This window comes from Alosa pseudoharengus, unplaced genomic scaffold, assembly GCF_046254945.1.
Source record: "Alosa pseudoharengus isolate Yale_2024_CS ecotype anadromous, Long Island Sound unplaced genomic scaffold, YU_APseudo_1.1 YU_APseudo_1.1_scf_6, whole genome shotgun sequence".
Classification (NCBI taxonomy): domain Eukaryota; kingdom Metazoa; phylum Chordata; class Actinopteri; order Clupeiformes; family Clupeidae; genus Alosa; species Alosa pseudoharengus.
In genome coordinates, this window is record NW_027468848.1 from 25090616 (window position 1) to 25111218 (window position 20603).

The 20603-nt window shown below is 47.3% G+C and overlaps 1 protein-coding gene across 9 annotated transcripts in view; it reads left to right on the top strand.

Moving 5' to 3' along the window:
- The window catches only part of fbrsl1 (fibrosin-like 1), a 234067-nt gene that overhangs the window by 207431 nt on the left and 6033 nt on the right, over positions 1 to 20603 (top strand). For 6 of the 9 annotated variants that reach the window (XM_076270543.1, XM_076270549.1, XM_076270545.1 and 3 more), the window contains 9 exons: positions 10313 to 10760; positions 10986 to 11248; positions 13261 to 13511; positions 17234 to 17284; positions 17502 to 17597; positions 18755 to 18826; positions 18951 to 18980; positions 19149 to 19220; positions 19996 to 20128. In XM_076270543.1, the coding sequence (XP_076126658.1) occupies positions 10313 to 10760; positions 10986 to 11248; positions 13261 to 13511; positions 17234 to 17284; positions 17502 to 17597; positions 18755 to 18826; positions 18951 to 18980; positions 19149 to 19220; positions 19996 to 20128 (1416 nt within the window). Of the gene's footprint in view, positions 1 to 10312; positions 10761 to 10985; positions 11249 to 12957; positions 13119 to 13260; positions 13512 to 17233; positions 17285 to 17501; positions 17598 to 18754; positions 18827 to 18950; positions 18981 to 19148; positions 19221 to 19995; positions 20129 to 20603 lie in introns of all 9 variants that reach the window. The other 3 variants (XM_076270550.1, XM_076270547.1, XM_076270544.1) reach the window with 3 other exon arrangements.

Consider the following 20603-nt stretch of genomic DNA (forward strand, 5'->3'; position numbering starts at 1 on the left):
GTTTTTTTGCAGAGGAGGTTGTTGCGTTCAGTGGTGAAGCCAGATGGCAGGCGATTGTGGCCAAACATGCAGCTTGGATAAAGTTCAGACGCTGGCAAAGAAGATGCAGCAGACTAGATGGATATTGCAAACACGCTTGTGATGGATTCTACTTTTGCGGGATGGGGGTTCACATGGACCTAAAGCTTAGAAGCTTGCTGCCAAGTACAGAACAGAAGTAAATGATTAGAATTCTTGGACCGCAAACAGCCTGCAAGTTCTGTTTCATATGCTGAATAATTGAAATGAGTTTGAACTCTATATCCAAGCACTATATCCAAATCTTGTAATGTAAAAGATTAGTAATACGAGCAATTCTGTCGTTTCTCCCCCCACTATACCCTTTGCATTATTTTTTTAGGGGAAGAGAAGGGTATACTTCTTGTGCAGCCATTTCAGTTATGCAAATGAGCAGTTGTAGTCAGTTCAGATTGATATGTTGGTTCAGCCAGTATCCAAATTCTGTCTTTGTATATTTGTTTACAAATTTGCAATAATCCTTGTATAATTTATACATTATGGGTTCAGTCGATATTCTTACGTTTTGTTTTTTGTTCTCTGTTTTTCCATGTGTGTTCTGTTTAATTCTGAAAGGTTTCGGTAATACCCACAAAGTCAGCACATGCCGAAATAAGTAATGAGATATTTACTGCTACAAGAGGAGGTTGTTCCAAAACCATATCATAACCATGTCATTAATCCCCTCCGTGTTTAGCTAAGACGTGAATTAATATGGTCAGACATGGGCCCGTCTTTGGGATGTGGAAAGAAGAAAAAAAGCCCTTTCCCAGTGTGGTCCGCCATTAATCAAACGGTCATCTGTTTGGGTGTTGTTTTTGGCTACCAGTGTATTCCCCATGCTGGGCTGAAGACAGGCCTCTTAATGGCCGCGTAACCGAAGCGCTTCCATCCAAATGAGGGATCCAAGCAGCGGGACTGTTATTCTAGTGCTGCCGCGGGCCGAGGGGGAAGAGTGCGAGGCTGTTTTCCAGCCGTATTTGCTTTTCGTGGACGTGGACCAACGCGAGAGGGGGGTTTGGAGGAGCATCTCACCAGGAGAGATTTGTGGCCTGCGAGGGGTCGGGGGGGGGGGGGTTTAAAAAAAATTATTAAAAAATTAAATACAAACCATACTGTTCATATCTGCCAAAATGGGTTCATGGAAAGTAATTCCATCCAGTACTCACACAGGAGTATGTTATCAAAGAGCCTTAGTCTTGAAGGAATTGCTCGTTCTACTGCAACTTGTAGAGGAGAAAAAAAGGAAAGTCAATCTATATTTGTCAGGATTTCCTTCTTCAATGCAGTGCCCTCACATGGATTTCAGATAAGTACCATGTGTGTTCTGAAGCCTTTCATCTTTAAGACCTGCACTGGCTTTATTTTGAGGGCCTGGCGCATGATTGGGTGTCGGTCTCAGTGAATAGAGATGAGTGGCGAAGAACCGGGGAGATCCCATCAGTGACCGCACACTAGATTAGCTGCCCAGGGCCCCAGCGCAGAGCCACGTGGTACGCCTCGGCGCAGAGCCACTCCTGCAGCAGGTGCGGTCAGGAGTGAAGTATGGTGAACGAGGTCCTCGTCGAGAACGGGCCATCTGTGGCTCCCCTTTTTAAAAAATCGTTTTAAAAAATGGCACTCGCCAAGTGTGACGCTTGTAACGTAGATTTTACGCACGGTGTCATCTGCCAGGGCGAAGATGAAGCAGTTGCTATCCCCCTCCGATCCAATTCTGCCGTAGCACCTCGCCTGCATTTTGGAGTTAACCAAGAATTTCCACGGTCTCGCATTTGGTCATGCACTGCATGTAATGCGGAAAAGATTTTGCCTTTTTGTCTGGTAAATGCAAAAGGAAATGAAGTGCTTTTTAGTAGCGCGCTGAATGGTGTTCTACCTGACCTCGCCCAGACAAGAGCCACTTGTCACATTATTGTCATTTTTGTCTGCTCCGCTTGGATGCCTGTGAAGTGATGTGTAAACACACGGCCAGTCCAAACAAACAAACAATTGTTTGCTCCTGCCCCCTTAATGCCAAGAGGGCTGACCCAAATCTTTTGACCTTGTCAGATAGGGCATCCTGGCAAGACTGATTTTGTGTGTGTGTGTGTGTGTGTGTGTGTGTGTGTGTGTGTGTGTGTGTGTGTGTGTGTGTGTGTGTGTGTGTGTGTGTGTGTGTGTGTGTGTGTGTGTGTGTTATAGTGTGTATTTGCTTGTTTATGTGTGTTTGCGTGTGCATGTGTTTAGAACCATGTGTGTCTACATGTGTATGTGCCGGTGTGTTTTCGTCAAGAGGCTTGGTATGCGCGGAGACATCAGCTCTTGCATGAGAGGGCAGGCCCTCAGGTCAGTGGACAGGCCTTGTCTCCATTTGTTTTCCTGACGTGACTCTCTGCCCTGTTCTCCCCTTGTCCCCTCTGTCCTCGTCTTCTGCCGCTCACCTCCCTTATTAGCTGCCCCGACGCTGCCTCTCCTCCCTGGCCCCTCTTATCCCTCGCGCTCCTCAATAGCACTCCCTAATCAAGGATGATGGATTGGGTGCCTAGAAGCACCAAGAATGTTTGCTAACCTGATATATCCTTGTACGCTCATCCTTGGAGTTTTTTTTTTTCCTCCCTCCTTGCCCCCTCCCCCTTCTCTCTCTCTCTCTCTCTCTTCTCTCTCTCTCTCTCTCTCTCTCTCTCTCTCTCTCTCTCTCTACCACACTCTCCCTTTCTTTAAGCGACCTTTCTCTCGTTCATTCTCATTCTTTTTTGTGTGAAAGCCTTGAGGCATGCCGGTCAGTTCAGAATGTGAGAGTTTTGTGTTATAATCCAGTTGACAGCCACATGAAAAGGTCTGTTAAGCCATTCCAAACACTCATGCGTTGGTTCTTAAAAGTAGCGCGCAAGTCATTTGTTGCTCCAAACCGGCCGCTTTTCCTCCGGAACATTCTTGGCCTTACAGCACAGTAGATGTAGTGGACCAGACCTCCTTGGCTACTTGGTCACAGTTTGAAGGTCTTAGAAGTCAACACTTGAATAGGTATGTATATCATACATACCTGTCCAAATGGTATTAACACCCTCTCCTTGCTTCTTTTGAATGTGAAGATTTGCACGAAAGGAATTTAACCTGTAAGGAAGGCATCTCTAGCTTTGTCCGGCAAGTGTACAGTCATGACCATGACGTTCATGACCTTACAACTCACTCTGTTCATGTTTCAATATCTTTTGACAGTAATAAGAAAAAGAGCTCAATTCTAGCCAATGAAATCCTTAATGAAGAAGTAAATTCTCGAACTTTGCCCTGCTTGGCCCTGGTGTGCGTGTTTACAGTGTAGCGTCATAATGCACTGTAGACATCTGTGAAGACTTTGACTGGCCGGTGGGAATGCGTTTATGAGAAATGAGCCATTAACTCTCCGAGGGGCCCCTCATTCACAGGCAGTGCTGATCAAAAGAGTATGAGAACGGCAGAAAGTTGAACAAACAAATCCGATAAGGGCCTGATTAATCACCTTGATAAACACATGCAAGGTTTATATGCCAGGCATGTATGGTATGTAAGATGATTTAAAAGGAGATGAATGAGATGGTGCCATAGTTTTGGTTCTTTCTACAGTATTTGCCTGGCTACCGTGTTGACTTTCTTATCTGTTAGACTTTCTTCCACTTAATAGCCTTTTTAATGTCAACTTTAATCGACCGCATTTTTCATACGCTGTGCATTTTGCCTCAGTTAATGCTTCTTAAAAGGATATCAAGAATGTAAACGTGTAATGAGTTTGTTGTTGCTATGTGCTGGTTGAGTGGAAGGACAAAATCAGATTTCATTCCTTAGCGACTGAACAAAACGCAGTCGGTCGCGTATCAACAAATGTGAGAGGGAAGAAAGAAAAGCTGACAAAACGCTTACGGAAACCCGACCCAACCCAAAACATCGACGCTGTTCCTTCATGGTCCTCCAGCGCTCGGCTCACAAATGTCACAACAGTGAATGATGTGTGACAAATGGTGAGAAGCCGTCAAGCTCCGATTGTTGCTGGGCCTCTCCAGAGGCAAGGAAGATTGCAATAGCAGGTAGAGAACTGGAGAAGGAAGAAAAACATACTGGCTCTCATAGTCTTGGTGTTGAGCCACTTGGGACGTTGAAGGATTTCCACTCAGCCATTACTTTTCATTGTGAAATAATCAGTTAGTCACTGACAGATAATATTATATATCCACTTAGTGGCATTCAGGCTCATTCTTGAAGGGGCCTGTAAGAGTGTCTCTATTTACGTTTCAACCCCACCTCCTAAAGAATATATTTTGGAAGAGGCTTTTTAGACTAAACATTCGGTGGCATTCTTGTCTTTCTGTTTTTCTCCTTTTGTCCCCCCTATTTTTTCCCCATCTTCGCCTTCGTCAATAGCTTGTAAATCTTGGTGCAAGCAGCTGGCAGTCCTAATAGAGGATGCTTTCCTGCCGGGCAACAAAGAAGCATTGTTGAAATTGTGAGGGCATTATGCAGTCGAATAAAGCTGACACGCTGCTAAAGAATTATTGCCCATATTGAGCGCTGTGGAGCCCCACGGAGGGATGCTGAAAGGGTCTTGGAGGTATCTTTACAGGAGCCGGAGTGTCGTGGTGGCACAGCCCTGCGCCTCCTCCTCCGCCACTGCCGCGACGGCAAACAGGAGCAGCAGGCTTTATTAGATGTGGCAGCCGTTGTCTCCAGTCATCTAGATAATTGTGGCGCCGCATCCTCCGCCGTAATCAATCGAGACAGCTGCCGCTGTGGCTCTCCAGTCCGGTGGGTGAGCAATTCGCACTAATTAATGGAATGATAAGGCTTTTGTGGGCTGCGGCTCTGCACAAATGGTTTTCAGGGGGGGGTTGAAATGCTTCCTGGCCCCCACCGCCGCGGCCACAACCACCTATGGTCTGCCCTGTCCTGTCAAGTTCACCGCGCTCCTCCCCTGAGCTGGGCTATAGTCTGCAGGTTGGCCGTATCCACCACGGGTCAATTCAGCTCATGAACAGGGTCACATTCCAGGTTTTAGGCGGGGTGGTGTCAGGCGAGCGTCTGGACCATGGCTCTCCATAGGGCTCTGCGGACACACAAAGATCTCCAGCTTTGCGGCAATAAAGCCCCCATAACGATGACCCCAAATGACCGCAGGGGCCACTGATGAAGCAGGAGGGAACAGCCTCCTGCCAAAGCACATGGCTGCTTAACAACCAGAACAGCTCTCCAGTGAGACACTGGGACAGATACTCCACACTCACGCTCTACCCTGGCTGGGAACAGCTATCTCTCTGGTGTGGAAACAGAAAGTTTTTTCAATCTGGAACTCTGTGTGTGTGTTAGTGTGAGAGATATCCACCCTCCTGGACAAATGGCTCTTAACCGTAGGGACCCACCTCACGGCTCCGACTAGATTAGTCAGTCAGCAGGGGCGCACATACGTAAGCCGGCCGATTTGAGTCTGCCGTCCCGTCCATCAAGAAGCACATGTGCCATGGGAGAGGGAGGGAGGGAGAGAGCGAGCGAGGGTGGCATATGCTGCCGCTGCCATATGGCCACGGTTTGAATCCTGGCCCAGCATGAGACAACACTGATTCATAGCGGGCAAAGCTGCCAGCTCTCAGAAATGAACATTAGGTGTTCACAATTTATGTGTAGGCTTTGACAGCAAACGTGTTACAGCTTAACACCCTTTGCATTCTGTTGCCATGCAGTCCTTTTGTCAGCTGCAGTGGAAATAACTAATTGAAGTGTGCCAGCTGTCCCCAACCTCCCTGCAATATTCTGGCTGCCTGGTCCTGTCGCATCTCTCGTTTCAAAAACCTGATATAGGAATAGACGGCAGCTCAAACCTGTTTCCAAAGGAAAACAAAAAAAAACACTTATGATGATATTGTTTGAGGCAAACAAAAGCTGCCTGCACTTCCAATGTGACTTTGATTTGATGATTAGCCCGACAATTTGTGGCAGCGCACTACCGACATTCATCATCTTCCAAAATCACTTAGATGAAATCACACAGCTTTTTTTAAAAGCACACACTCTCACTTACACAACAGTCTGGTGGCTGTGGAAGTGTTGATTTCCCGGACTGTGATTTGTACATGGCCAATGTCTGTTTTAGTCATCTGTTTTTTCAGGCTAAAATAAAAAAATAAAAAAAAACAGTCGTAAATTACACACTGGCGCAGAGCAGTTGTTGGAATAGTCACAACGCACAACCTCATGTGTTGCTCTCGCAAGGATAGGCGGGTTTCTCGTCACTCCCGAGCCAAGCCAGGGAGAGAAGATGAAGGGGTTCTGTGTTCCATGCCATATGCGTTTCTCTGCAGAGTCTTTCAAGACACAGGCTTCTTCATTTTTTATTTATTTATTTTTGCGCCCTCCATCCCCCTTCTTTCCCTCCCTCCATTCCTCTTTTTTTGTGAACGTTTCTGTTTATGTTCTGGCAGGGCGCTGATGCGAGCAGACCGCAGCGTTTGCCTTGTAAATGAGAACACCCAGTGGCTGGCTTCTTTTTTCGCGCCGCAGTAGGCTTGCCGAAGCCCCTCCGGACACGGCAGTGATTTACATACCCAGATGTCTAATCTTAAAACGCCATTTGCATGCCGCTTTCCCAACATAAGCACAGTTTGCAGTGCCACTGTAGGCCAGGTATATCACACGCACGCCTCATTTGCATCTGCGGGCCCCGGTCCTCAGATCATTTCGGTTGACAAATTGTAGGGGGGGGAGAGTCAAGGCAAAGAAGCTAATCGCGTTACCAGAGGGGTACAGGCATGCGCCGGCAGGAGCCTTGCTAATGGAAACACTTAACACTGCCTCTGCAAATATCAAATAGTGCAAATAGGATGCACGCGTAAAACTGCGATAGCGCCGCCTCTGTAATGGGCTTTGAAAAGTAACACGCGAGGGCTCAGCCCAGCCTGGGAAATGGCAGGGTGCTATGGCTGCTGTGAAGATGGATGGACTGCAGCAAGGTGAGCCGGCGTGGTTGCTGGCATGGCCGACCATCTGCTGGGTCTTTCATCACGACACCGGGGCTACGGGGAGGCGCCAGCACTCCAGATGTTCCAAACGGACGATCCTCTTCGTCGCCGCTGTCACCCCCCCCGGACAAATGGGGTCAGATGTGAAGGGTATTAGAGAGGGGGGACAGCTGCGGGACGACTCAGGGGTCGCCCGAGGCCCCTCTGGAAACATCAGTCACAGAGGCACCCTGGAAAGTGGTCTACGGCACTGGAACATACCCCCCCCCCACCACCACACACACACACACACACACACACAGGCTGTGCCGTGCTAGGCGCATGCGCGGAGAAGGGCTACATCCCCGGTGTAAAAAAAAGCAGAACAACTTGGATAACAAAAGCAATGGAGGAAAGAGACGGGGGTGAAGGGGGAAAAAAATCAATACTCAAGTGAAGTGTCATCTGGTGAACAGGGATGCCAACACCCCCCAAGGGAGTGTCATTCTCTCCTCTGTCACAGACCCATCAGGGGTTTTAGTGTCATAGTGCCCTCGTGTCTCTTCCCCATGCTTGTCTTTGTAAGGCTCATTGTAGGAGATTACCCATAACATCTGTTTCTGTGGCTCGGGGTCCTGTTCTCTCAGTTCACACGTAAGTGGCTAGCTGGTAGCTGTGCATTGTCTTTGCACCTAGGAGTAGGAGGCAATTAGTTTGATGAAGCCTGCAAGACATGTAATCTCCCAGTACACTGAATTGTCATACCGCGAGGCAGCTGTAGGACACTGACACAGACTGAGCGAGTGCCAAAGGAAAGTAGTTTGGCATTCCAGCTGTCTTCCTTCTTTCTATTAGTGGTAAAAAATTCTTTTCAGGTCAACACTGTCATATTTTGTTTTGACTGGCAGAAACAGGTTGCCTGTGACACATGGTTCATCATGTGTCTTTGAGTTGTGGGGCCATTGTGTCAATCACAAAGAAAGTTTTTGGCACCATTTTTGCTTTAAATACCATGCTAGCAGCTAGCGGCAGGGCCTAATTTATCGATATATTCAGTAACTAGATTTCATACAGTTGGTGTGTGTCACTGTCACATTGTGCCAATTCATTCGCTAATAAGTGGAAACAACAAGCAAGACTGGTTTTGACACATAGATGTGTATTTGGACTCCATTTCCTCCTCTGCCCTTGTGCCAATGCGTCCATATTTCAAGCCTCTGAGTCTGACAGTCTGCAGTGGCACTTTGCCGCTGTCGACAGGAATTCAGAAGGTAATTGGGATTGTGTTGCATTTCCTCCAACCTGATTAGGGGTCACATTCCAATCAATCACGCCGGCTCCTCATTACACGCGGTAGGAAGGACACTGCCAGGCCAGCCCCCACGCCTGTCGGGCCAGTTTAATGAGCAGAGGGCTCGGCCAATCGCTCGGCGTTGGCTGCCACCATTATATCCCATTAGAATCATCATTAAGATAACCCCCCAGCTCATTTTGCCCCTAAGTAACGTGGCCCTAGTCATCCAGCGCTCGGCCTCCCACTAAGGTCTCGCCAAACACAATGTGTCTAGCAGCTCGGTTTCCTAGGTAACGTCAGCGATGGGCGACATTAGACTGAAAATATTCCCCTTTTCTTCCCTTCGCCCTGTCTTTTCCTTTTTATTGAGAGCTGAGCCCAACACCAGGCTCCGTTTTTATTTTAACCTGTTATAGTACTCTATTTCACCACACAAATTCATTGCATTCCTGACACCTTTCCCGGATATATTTTTCTTTCAAAAGGCAAGGGGGGACGACAAGTTTAAAATCTCAGCATAGCTTTTTATCACCCATTTATTGGTGTTAGAACCCTTGAAAGATTAAGTAGGCTCTATTAAGCCTTGGGATATTTCGTTAAAAGCTTTTGCCTTTAACTCCCCCAGCTTTTAGCAGCTTGCTTTGGCCATCGTTTGAGGCTGAAGTGAGCTGGGATGTTGGACGCATTTAATTGGAGTTGTAGTGAGATGCCTGAAATCCTGGCTCCATGAAAAGTGTGGAGATAAGAGCCATTGATGGAGATGGTCTCTAGTTTTTTTTCCTTGTTCACTTTGGTCCTTCATATTTGGCATCTCCCTCTCCAGCTTTGTTTTCTAACTTGTATTGGTGCTGCTGAAGTACACATCTGTTTGTCAAAAAGGCTTCATTAGATATAAAAATGTTCCCAGACAGCATGGTATCTCATTAGTGCATTTGCCCAGAGACAAATTGATTGTAACATGTAGAAACATTTCTGTTTGCCATGAAGAGTTCCTTTTTGACTGTCATTATTCTGCAAATCCCCCTCTCTTTCTCTCTCTCTCTCTCTCTCGCTTTCTCTCTCTAAAGTGAAAGTGCCTTCATTTTTTTTCTATGTGATAATTCTATCCACTCTCCGGCTTAATCTTTTGGAGAATAATCTCCCCCCTCTCATCACAATTCCACGCCGAAACGAAGTTGAATAGGCAGCGCGATGAGATGCCTGTGTGCGAAAAGCTACTTGTGCAGTGAGGGACCCCAGATGAATTGAGAAACGAGGAAGTGTCGTCAGTTCAAAGTGCTTTGGCTCCAGCTCAGAAATCCCTTGAAAGATCTGGGGGAGGGCATGCGCCAAAAGGCCGTGATAAGGGGGCATGATCTCTTTTCACAGCACAATTGAAACATAATTATTTCATGCCAGATTGTGTGCTCAGCAAAGCCCTGAATAGGCACGGCATTTAACTTTAATTAGGTGTGATTTATTCATACCGACTGGATCGCTCACAGAAATTGGATCATCTGATTATAGTCAAGCATGAAAATGACCTGATTAAACACTTCATAAAACCTAGGGAGAAAAATAAAAGGGAGCCATGGGTGAGAGATAGAAGGGGTGATAGAGAGAGTGTGTGTGTGGGGGGGGGGGGGTGAGGAGGAAGACAGATGTGGAGGCTTCTTTTTCTTGTCGTCTCTGGTCTTTGTTGCTTTTTGGCTCCAACATAGCACACGTTTCTCCATACCAGACAGCCCCACCACCCCCCCTTCCTCTGCTTGCTTTCCCCCAAAGCGTCTCTTCTCAAAGGCATCTGGTACCACACTGTCACATTGATGATTCGCGGAATCGTATGAATTCAAAAATAGCTGGTTGTTTATTTCCCCATGCAAGTGCAGTTCCTCTCTGTGTGTTCAGTACTTTTTTTTAACTTAACTTTTCCTTTTGCTTCTGTCTTTGTGTGTGTGTGTGTGTGTGTGTGTGTGTGTGTGTGTGTGTGTGTGTGTGTGTGTGTGTGTGTGTGCGCGCGCGCTTTGCTGCGTGGTGTGTCTAGGTGTGACGCCGAATGAGAATCACGTGTCCAAGACCTGCAGTGCAACCAAAGTCTCAGGCCTCCAGCGCAGCCAGGAGCAGAGCAACGAGGTGCCCTTCGCGCCGCCCGCCCCAAGCCCCACCCCTGCCTCTCCGCCCACCGGCTCCCCAGCGCCCGCTGCCGCGCCGCCTCCCCGGGTGCGGCCCACGCCGCCTCCTCCGCCCTTGCCCCTGCCTCGGCCTCCGCTGAGCGTCAAGAAGGAGGCCGTCGCTGTCGTTGCCACCGCTGTCGCCACTGCGCCGCCGCGCATCCCCACCCCACCACTTCTCAGGACCCAGGGCCACCCCCACCCTCACCCTCACCCCCAGACGCAGGAGCTGCGCGTGCCTCCGCCCCAGCACCACCTGCGGCCCGTGCTCAACCACCCTGTTCACCACCCGCTGCAGTACAACAGCCTCCACGACATCAGGTGAGCATTCCGTCGTTCAATCCAATCCGCCCACGGGGTGAACCTGCAGTGTTATTGACAGGAGCAGTTGTCCCTTCTGGCACTGTGCTAACTACCTTTCCTGTCTCTCTCTCTCTCTCTCTCCCTCTCCCTCTCCCTCTCCCTCTCCCTCTCTTTCTCCCTCTCCCTCTCTTTCTCTCTCTCTCTCTCTCTCTCTCTCTCTCTCTCTCTCTCTCTATCTGACAGCAGTCACACCGGGGCTGTCAGCACCAGCCTCCCCCTCCCCAAACACCACCTTCCCCCCTCCCCCCACCTCAGCAGCCTGCCTGCCTCCAACCCCAACCTCCACCTGTCTGTGGCCAACCTCTCTACCTCGCCCTTCTCTTTGCGCTCCTCCGCCCATCGCCATCCGGCCATGTTCGCAACCCCCGCCACACTGCCACCACCTCCTACCTTACCAACCAACAGCCTGGTGGTCCCGGGTCACCCCGCGGGCACCCCCTACCCAGGTAAGGAGAACCACATCCAGCCACCAACCACACACTAGCAAGCATAGCTTTATTGAGTGCCCTTATAGAATAAGTTGAGTATGTCTAGTTTAGAAAGTCATTATTGGAAATACACATACTGTACCTTCTTAAAAGAGTGGGTAAATAATCAATTGACACAAGCATTTGCTACAAATGAATGTGGACAGCTTTAACTTTAAGCTAGCATACAGGGTGCTTTTAAGCAAGTGCACTTCTTTGGAATGTGTGTTTGTCTGGGAGAGTAATATTTACATAAATCTACACAGCCAGTGTTATTAGTGGAATATTACATGCCATGGTTTGTTGATCGTGGCTGTTTCGGATTCTTTATCAAATTAACACAAACATGGCTTACCTCAGAGGCTAGAATGCACACACTTTGCCAAGCTAAGTCAACAGAGCAGAGCAGAACCCACATAATCAACAATGTGCACAGTTTTTCCTGATGTGACTCAATTACAAAGCTTCCTCTTTAAAATCAGGCCTAACCACAGTTATATGTCTGTCTGTAAAATCTTGTTTTTACTACATGCTCATTAGAGGGCTTAAATTCACCACATTGCGGCTTAGTCCTGAAAACATTCGAGTCTGGCTTTGTACGTAAGAAGCTGGGCTAATGATGTGGCTTAAAATGAGGCCCTCATGCTATTGCCATCATGACCACTTTTATACCATTGTGTACAGTACTGATAATCTTTCTGTTCTTTGATGTCAAAGGACTTAAACTTTTGCATTTAAACCTTTAAACTTTGAATTGAAAATATGTACTGTACCTGCATATATGATAGTTTGACAAAGTTTTTCCCAAGGTACGTCTTTTAAACTTTAATTATCATGAACTGGTAAGTGCATACAGGTGGGCCTGATGACAACCAAATGGTTTCAGCATTGGATAAAAAAAAAAAAAAAAACTTGGATTCATTGGCAGAGTTTGCATTCAACGTACCTATCATGAATAGATAATATATGGCTATTAATGTAGAGTATCACATACTTCTTAATGTCAGATGTCCTCCTATGATCAACTCACTACACAAGCTATTATTACCATATTAGCAAAACTACTGTGCATTGAATGACTACGTCAAGTTAAATGAGATCTAATCCAGTTTAATCAAATCCACTACCGTGTTCCAAGATTACAAAATAATAAGAGTATGCTGACTAGCTAGCTACCTACATTCATGGATATTAGAAAGAACAAAGCAATATCTGCCATTCAACTATCTGCAATGTAAGGCCCAGTGTTCCTAAAAGTAGGAATATAGAAATATTTACAGAACTGGAGACAGTTGAGATGTGTAACTTTGCTAGTTCAATAGTTTAAAAATAAATTGCCAGGTTGAATTTAGCTCAATAAGCTGCCATTGTTGCAGTTCTTTAGCATACTAGTGCTGTCCCAGATACAAATCCAGTAGTCATGGTTACACTTTGATTCACTGTGCACTATGCTGTACGTATGCTAGGACATGATACCTTAAGTATTTTGAATTGTGCAATGAAATTAAAGACTGATCACCTTTTAAAAACGAATGATTTATAAATGAGATAATTCTCTTACATGTGTCCTCTCCACATGTCTTGAGTTAGCTCTTTCAGAGGAAGGATTGGTATTCAAAGCAGGGTCTTGAGGGACAGACCGTGTGTGTTTTCTGCTGAGATGACTCTTGGTTCTTTCTTGTCTTCAGATACCAGCCTGTTGATATCATTCAACCAACCAATCATGTATTGCCAGCCTCATTCGGGGATTCTGATTGGCACATTGTCACAGGCAACTCTCTTACCACCACCAATGAGTCCTCACGTAGAAAACCCTCACAGCATGAGCTGGAGAAACAGAGAATGCCAGGTGACTACTTTTCTCTTCTTTTCTCGGCGCTGTTGTTAAGACTGACTGGCTCCCGTGCCCTTTCTTGTGTCTCCCTCTTCCCCCCTTCCCTCCCTCCTTTCCATCCTTTTTTTTTCCACCCCCTCGCTCTCCTTTCTTGCAGAGCATGACCTCCTGCGGCAGGAGCTGAACAACCGCTTCCTGGTTCAGAGTTCGGAGCGGAACAGGGGGCCGTCGGCGTCCCCCCTGGCCCCCGTGTCCCTCCTGAGGGCCGAGTTTCACCAACACCAGCACATGCACCAGCACCAACACACCCACCAGCACACCTTTACGCCCTTCCCCGCCGGCTTGCCACCGGCGGGCATCATTGCACCGCCCAATGCACCTCCCATGGTGCGTACCCCAGCCAGAAATGTGAGGATAAGTAAAGCTCCAGTATTTCCCCCCTACACCCCTCAAATCCATACCAACCCCACCTCCCAACCCCACCTCCACCCTCTCCAGCACCACCACAACCACCACCACCAACTACAACAACCAACCCCCCTTCCCCCCCCCCCCCCCCCAGACTGCACCCAATCTGCTAGCTCAAACATCCACCCCTACAGATCTCAGTGTCCACAGCACCCTGGTTCCCTACACACGGCCTCCAACACCCCTTCCACTGGAAGAGTTTTGAGAAAGAGCAGCATCACACCAGCCTTCTTGTTAAAGTGTGAAAGTGTCGGGAAATGGCCCAGTGCTGACATTCATAAGAGTTGGAATAGCACGACCGAGGTCAATTGTTATAAGCGGCGATCGCTCAACAATGAGCTGATCCGTTCCCAAGTCCGTGCGAGTTAAGTTTCAGGCCTGCATGTCAGATTAGTCACTGTAAACATCTTTTACGCCCCTCATCAACACGGGCAGAGCGTGGGCGGTTGGCGAAGGCAAAAACTATCATCTAACTTAATTAGCTCGTCGCTCCGTCGACAAAACCAACGAGTTTCACAGTGTCGGGCTAAAAGGAACATGGTGAGCTGCGCGGTTTATTGCTTTCATATGAGGTGGCATTTAAAATGTTTATGAACACACTGATTTCCTCTGCCTTGTAAGAGAAACAAAGGGCCTGAGAACCAGATGTGCGTGGCGTGACTGCGGTCGAACTTAGGTCCCTGCGCTCCGAAAAAAATGACAAATTCAAAGCCTGCGGTCGCCTCGAATGACTTCATTTTTTAAAAGATAAAAGCAATGACGTCACGGAGAGCGGAATGTTTTGATAAAAGTGTAATTGCTTCCGCCTGCCCTCTGCCATCAGATGGCCAAAGGGGGCAAGCATTGGCAGGCCCTAATCGTAAAATTAAACCGCGTAGTTATGTCTACCCATCCATCATCCGCGAGTGCACAATGGACCTGCGGAGAACGTTATCCAGTCATTTGGGTTCCGTAATGAAAAGCATGCTTGTGCTGTCTCAGCACTGGGCCTAATACGATATAATCCATTCTGTCATGACCTCGGACAAAATGACCCGGGAGTCAGGAGCACAGTAAAGGCATTGTCAACCGGCGGCTTATCCAGCCGTGCCTGTGTGCTCAAAAGTCAGGAAAGTGCCGTCTCAGGGATGTGTGTGTGTGTGTGTGTGTGTGTGTGTGTGTGTGTGTGTGTGTGTGTGTGTGTGATCTCAACATGTGTCGCATCTTATCGTTGCCACTGCCCATTCCGAGCCGAGCAAAGTGTGAAAGCCCACCTTTCTCCAACATGAAAGACCATTGATTATCGCTCTCGGCCTCGAATGCAAGTGATGTCTCAGTTGATGTCAGAACACTACACCTTTTTTGAAAGGCTCTACAAGGCTTTAATGTTGTGTTTGCTGTATAGCAAAATGCATTGTAAGTGGTTTTGTTGCGTTAAAGATGTTTTAAATTAACCAGTGCTTTTTTTCTCCACAGCAAAAAGAATGGGTATCTCTTATTCAAAGCACAAATACTGTTAATGTGGTTACTTTAGCATTGGGCAAAAAGGCCCAGCTGTGTGCTGTGTGCATATTTAGAGCTCACTGTCGTTTCAACTCTGCAACAGCCTTTGGCTAATAGCTGTAATTAATGAAATTATGAATCCTCTGTATTTGTTTATTGTTGTACAGCCCTCCGGCAGCTGGTTTGCCAAATGGCAACAGAGTTACCCCCCCCCCCCCCCCTCCCCGGCCCTCCCCGTTTCTCTGTAAAGAAATACTCTTAATTGTTTAAAGATGAAATATCCAGCTTTAATTATCCAAAGCTGTTTACAATAAACGTCTGACAGCGCTCGTAAATTACAAAGCATGAGGTTTATAGACAGCCATAAAGCGCGCTATATTACTCCCCAAGTGTAAAACGTAAAACATAAAACAGTTCCCCCTTGCTTCAGAGGGGACGGCGAGGTTTTAATGAGCTCGGAAGCTGAGCTCAGCATTTTTTGTGATGTATTTTCTTCCCCCCCTCCAGTCAATAGGGCGTCCTGTGTTTGATTTGGGGCAATTATCGCCCGTTGCACACTTAGGCACAGGCTGCGGACGTGAAGGGCCCCCTGCTTCACCGGAGGCCCGTCCGACAGATCGTGCACAGGCACAGTCTTTCCCTCCGGTCTTCCCCACGACAGACATCCAAGCTGGGACACACACACACACACACACACACACACACACACATACAGAGAGAGAGAGAGAGAGACAGACATGCATAGACACACACATGCACACCAGAGACATACAGCAGTGTCTCTGTTCCGCGTTCGCTTCCTCCTCATGTAAACCTGAGACCACGGTGCTTGCCAAGGCGGCTTTGTGAAAACACAGTCAGAAAGTGCCTGTAAATGGTTTGTGTATTTATGTAATAGAAATGAGTTACTGTCAGTTGCAATTACCTCGTCCACCCCACTCGCCATTCCACCTCAGCCTACCCCCCCCCCCCCTTCAAAAACAGCAGAAGCATATTGGCTTACAGGCAGTAGGACACACAAAGTCTCCATTCATAGATGGAAGGAGACCAGTGGGGGAGATGGGGAGGGGGGCTGGTTCTCCCCTGCCTCTCTGAGGGGGACCCTGGTGGAACGGCTGCCAGCAGTATGTGCTCTGGGCCCCCTGCAATCAAGAAACGCACGCTGCATGAAGCCATAGACCCCCCCCCACCCACCCACCCACACACACACAAACACACCTTCCTCCCAGTGCCTCTCTTCTCCGCTCCAAATGGGATTATTCCATTAGCCTGATTTAACTTTGAAGGAAGCGCACGAGAGCTAGCGTTAAATCACGGCAAATCTCCCCCAATAAGAAGAGCTTTAGAGCTCATTCCAAACAGGCCTCCCCCAGAGACGAGCTAACTCTCTAGCCACCATGAGCCATCTCCCCCCAGGTGTACTGGAACCGCTTTTAAAAAAGACCCAGGATGCAGGTGCCCTTGTGGAACACTATATTCTTGAAGTCTAAGAACATCCCCAAGGTTGCTACTGCCTCATTCACATTTTGATTGACAGCTTTTAAGCTCATAATTTCCAAATTGATCATAAGATATTATACATGTCAGCTTTTCATTACTATTTTTATCAAAACACAGAGTACATTGGCGCTCGCAGTACACCACATTTAATCAGTGTATGATTGCTATTAATAAATAAGTATGATGAATAGACTAGATAAGGCTGTTATTAAGATTAGTGGCATAAAACAGGCCTAATTAGACACAGTCTGCAGGCAGTCCCTGGAGCATTGGTGTATTTTGTTGTGGGGATTAATGGTGCCAAATAAATAAATCTGTGGAGAGACAGGCTACATGAGGGGGTGCAGGTATTTCAAAGACCTGACAGAGCTCTCGGTTGCCATTGCCAGCTGCTGTGAGAATGAGGGCTACTTTCATGTGATGCTCGTCCTAATGCTGTGCTGTCTGTTTGCTCTGTTGAAAAGAAAAGATTTGATCATGCTCAGGTTTGTCTGTTTTTGCCCAATGCAAATCGCTATGCAAATCAAGCACTTTTCTAAGTGTTGTTTATTCTGAAGGCTGGGGGCTTGTTTGTAAAAGTGTGGTGCAAACACAAATCTGACTTTTTTTTTCTTTCTATCTCTATCTATCTCTCTCTATCTATCTCTCTATCTCTTTTGTCTTGTTCTTGTGTTTTTCAGTTCGACAAATATGCTCCAAAGCTGGACAATCCTTTCTTAAGACACTCAAGCGTAAGTGCTCTCAAGATCAAGTTAAAAACAAATAATAACAATAATTGTTGATATAATCGCTCATTTTACAAATTTTATGTTACAAATAATAACAATTGTTGATATAATCACTCATTTGGCAAGTCTTATAAAGGGCTTGAGACTTGCTAACATGATGTAGTTCCAGTTGTATGAATGAAAAGTGTTTTTTACCCTGAAAATCCTGTTTGTCCCACAGTTCTTCCCCTCCTACCCTCCCACCATGCCTGGGATGCCTCCACTGCTGCCACATTCAGGACCCTTCAGCTCACTGCAAGGAGCGTTCCAGCCTAAGGTTGGCCATCCTTTATTTTCTTTGTTACACACACACACACACAGACACACTGTCTTTCTCACTTAATAATCCATATGTACACCTCAGTAAATAGCCATAGTCAGTGTTTTTAAAACTAAAGCAGAACAGCATACTCGCACACCATTCCCAGATTCCTTTCAGCCAGGTTTTCGCCCTGTCGCATTGCGAGCACGGAATTACAGGCATGAAAGGCGGCAGAGCCTTTTTTTGTACTTTGCATTCTGTGTACAGGGAAAGCAGCTGCATTTGAACTAAATCAGCCCCAGATAAATCTGCCACGGCTTCTTCTCCCACCCCCAACTCCCTCACTCACACACCACCATCACCACCACCAACCCCCCCCCCCCCACCCTTCCAACCAATAATGGACTATGCAAACAAGGTCCCTAAGCTGCTGGGGGCTTTAGCAGCGGTGAGCAGCCAGCTCGCTGGGAGATAAGCAGCCGCGGGGCTGGAGTGTGACGATCGGGCCCTGGCAGACGCCCAATGCCGCTGACCCTGTGTAAGCCACCAATCAAAGCTGGCCCAAATCCGCTGGCCTTATTCCCCCGCGGCTCCATTAAGACCTTTTGTGGCCGGCCTCCAGATGGTTAGAGCGCAGTTAGGCCCTTCCATTCAGCACCTTAAGCCGTGCTGGGCTCCAGGCTGTGGCGCCGGGAGAGGGAGAGGGAAAGGGAAAGAGAGAGAGAGGGAAAGGGAAAGAGAGAGAGAGGGAAAGGGAGAGAGAGAGAGGGAAAGGGAGAGAGAGAGAGGGAAAGGGAGAGGAAAGAGCAGGAGTGAGTGGCCGCTGTTCCAGCAGCCTCACGGCTCTGGGATAGATTAGAGGGGCTGATCGCATCGCTGGCTCAAAAGCTGCGCGTGATTGGCTCGTTAGATTTGGCCGCCCGTTGATTTGTTTTTGGCTTCCCGGATGAAGTCAGCCGCCTTTTTTTTATTTTTTTTTATTTTTTTAAACTCTCCCGCTCCTGTGAAGTCAGGCAGTAAGAACTTAATTGATAGAAAAACAGTTCCATCGATTTGGATGGATTTAGTTCACTTTGCTCACATTAAAGTCTCACCTTCCATCAAGCTTATTATGTGCCGCACACTCGTATTTTTTCCTGGTCCTTCTAACACTCCTCCCCTGCCGTCTTTAGGCCTCTAATCCCCTGGATGTCGGCGCTCGGCCTGGAGCCATACCTCACACTCTCCTGCAGAAAGATCCTCGGGTAAGCTGGTGGCACTGGCACTCCCTCTAAATAGATCTTATTTTTATTTGGCCGCGACTACTTTGCTCTGCCCCTGCTGTGATTAGGCCGAGTTGACTGACAGGTTTGACTTGTTGTTTTCCAGGTACCAGATCCCTTCAGGACATCAGTAAGAGTAAGTTTCGCTCAATTTCTTTCTCTTTTCTTCACTCTTTCATTCTCTCTTTCTTTCTTTCTCTTTCTCTCTCTCTCTCTTTCTTTCTCTCTCTGTCAAATCTTCAATTTGCACTTAATGCCAAGGTCTTTGAGCCAACTGATATCATTTTCCACCTACTTATTGCAGAAGCCTGGCAAATGGTGTGCGGTTCATGTACAAATCGCCTGGCAAATCTACCACCATCAGCAGAAGATGAAGGTAAGCCAGCTGAGCTCGATAGTCATGAGGTCAGACACAAGGAGAGGTATAACTTTTTTCCCCCTCCGGAGAAGCAAAGCTTATGCAGGGATTGTGTGTGTGTGGGTGTGTGTGTGAGAGAGAGTCCCACTGGAAACTGCTTTGGCCTACTGCTATAACCTACTATTCGCCATCGCCTTGGTAGAGTCATCCACACTGGGGTCATGTGCCCTCACAAATCCTCTGTGGGCGATAATGTGGTCTTAAACGTGTTTTGTACTGCTTGTGTAACTTGGAGTCTCATATGCTTTCACATTCGCCTTTGTACCCCTGGTTCTTTTTTTATGTTTTTTCAGTACTAATGTAGGGCTTTTAAAGTTGTAATACTTTTTTTTTATATAAGGACTTCTATCTCATTTTTTCTCTCTCCACAAATGTATCCTCTCATCAACAAAGCCATTAGATTTTAGAACAATGGGTAGCAGAAGAAAGGTTGTTATTGTAATTCTGTGCAGCACAGGAACACTTAACGGACCATTTTCAGTGTAGATTGCCGTATGTAATGTACCATAAGCCAAGATAGAGAGGCAAGCGACAAGCATACTGATGTCGTCCTCTTGTATTTATTTATTTTAATTGTGCTCAGCCTTTCTGAATTCTTTATGAACACATTTCACATTAGAGAGTCCTGCTGATCCCTGGAGCGCTGTTTTATGCAGTCCAGCTCGATCTTGCTAATGATGCAGCTGTTATTGCCCATCTTGTTTAACGTCCCTGTGTCTGCCCACCCTTGCAGCAGATGCAGCTGGATCCTCACAAACTGGACATGAACGGGAAGCTGGACCTGTTCAGCCGGCCGCCCGCCCCAGGAGTCTTTCCAGGATTCCCGTACCCTCATGACCTGGCGCGACCTCTGTTCTCTTCTACAGGTCAGTGGGACTCCTCTGCCTTCCTCCTCTTCCTCCTCTAGCTCAGCCTTACAGATACAGGTGCCGCTTGAGCCAAGCTCACCGGGGCAGCCCCTTCTTTTTCAAAAAGTCAAGATTATTTTTTTTGTCCACATCTGGGAGTGAATGTGTTGCAACCATTTAGGTTTTATGGTCTTATTGTTGTGAAATTGGTCAGTGAAACACCTATTATTTCTTGTTCCTCTCAGAGGGCAGTCATAGTGATTACCGTTACACTGAGCATTGTCTGAGCATGTCAGCTGGTAGGCCACAGCTCTGACTGTGAATAACTTTCCTGTCATGCTCCTACCTGTAATTGACTGGTGGCCCTGCATCGAAGGGCAACACGAACACAGGTGTCCTTTAGGTTGTTATTATGCAGTATTGTGTCATAAATGAGCTTGTAATTGGCTCTCCTGGTAATGATTGTAACAAGCCAGGAGAGAGACTACACACA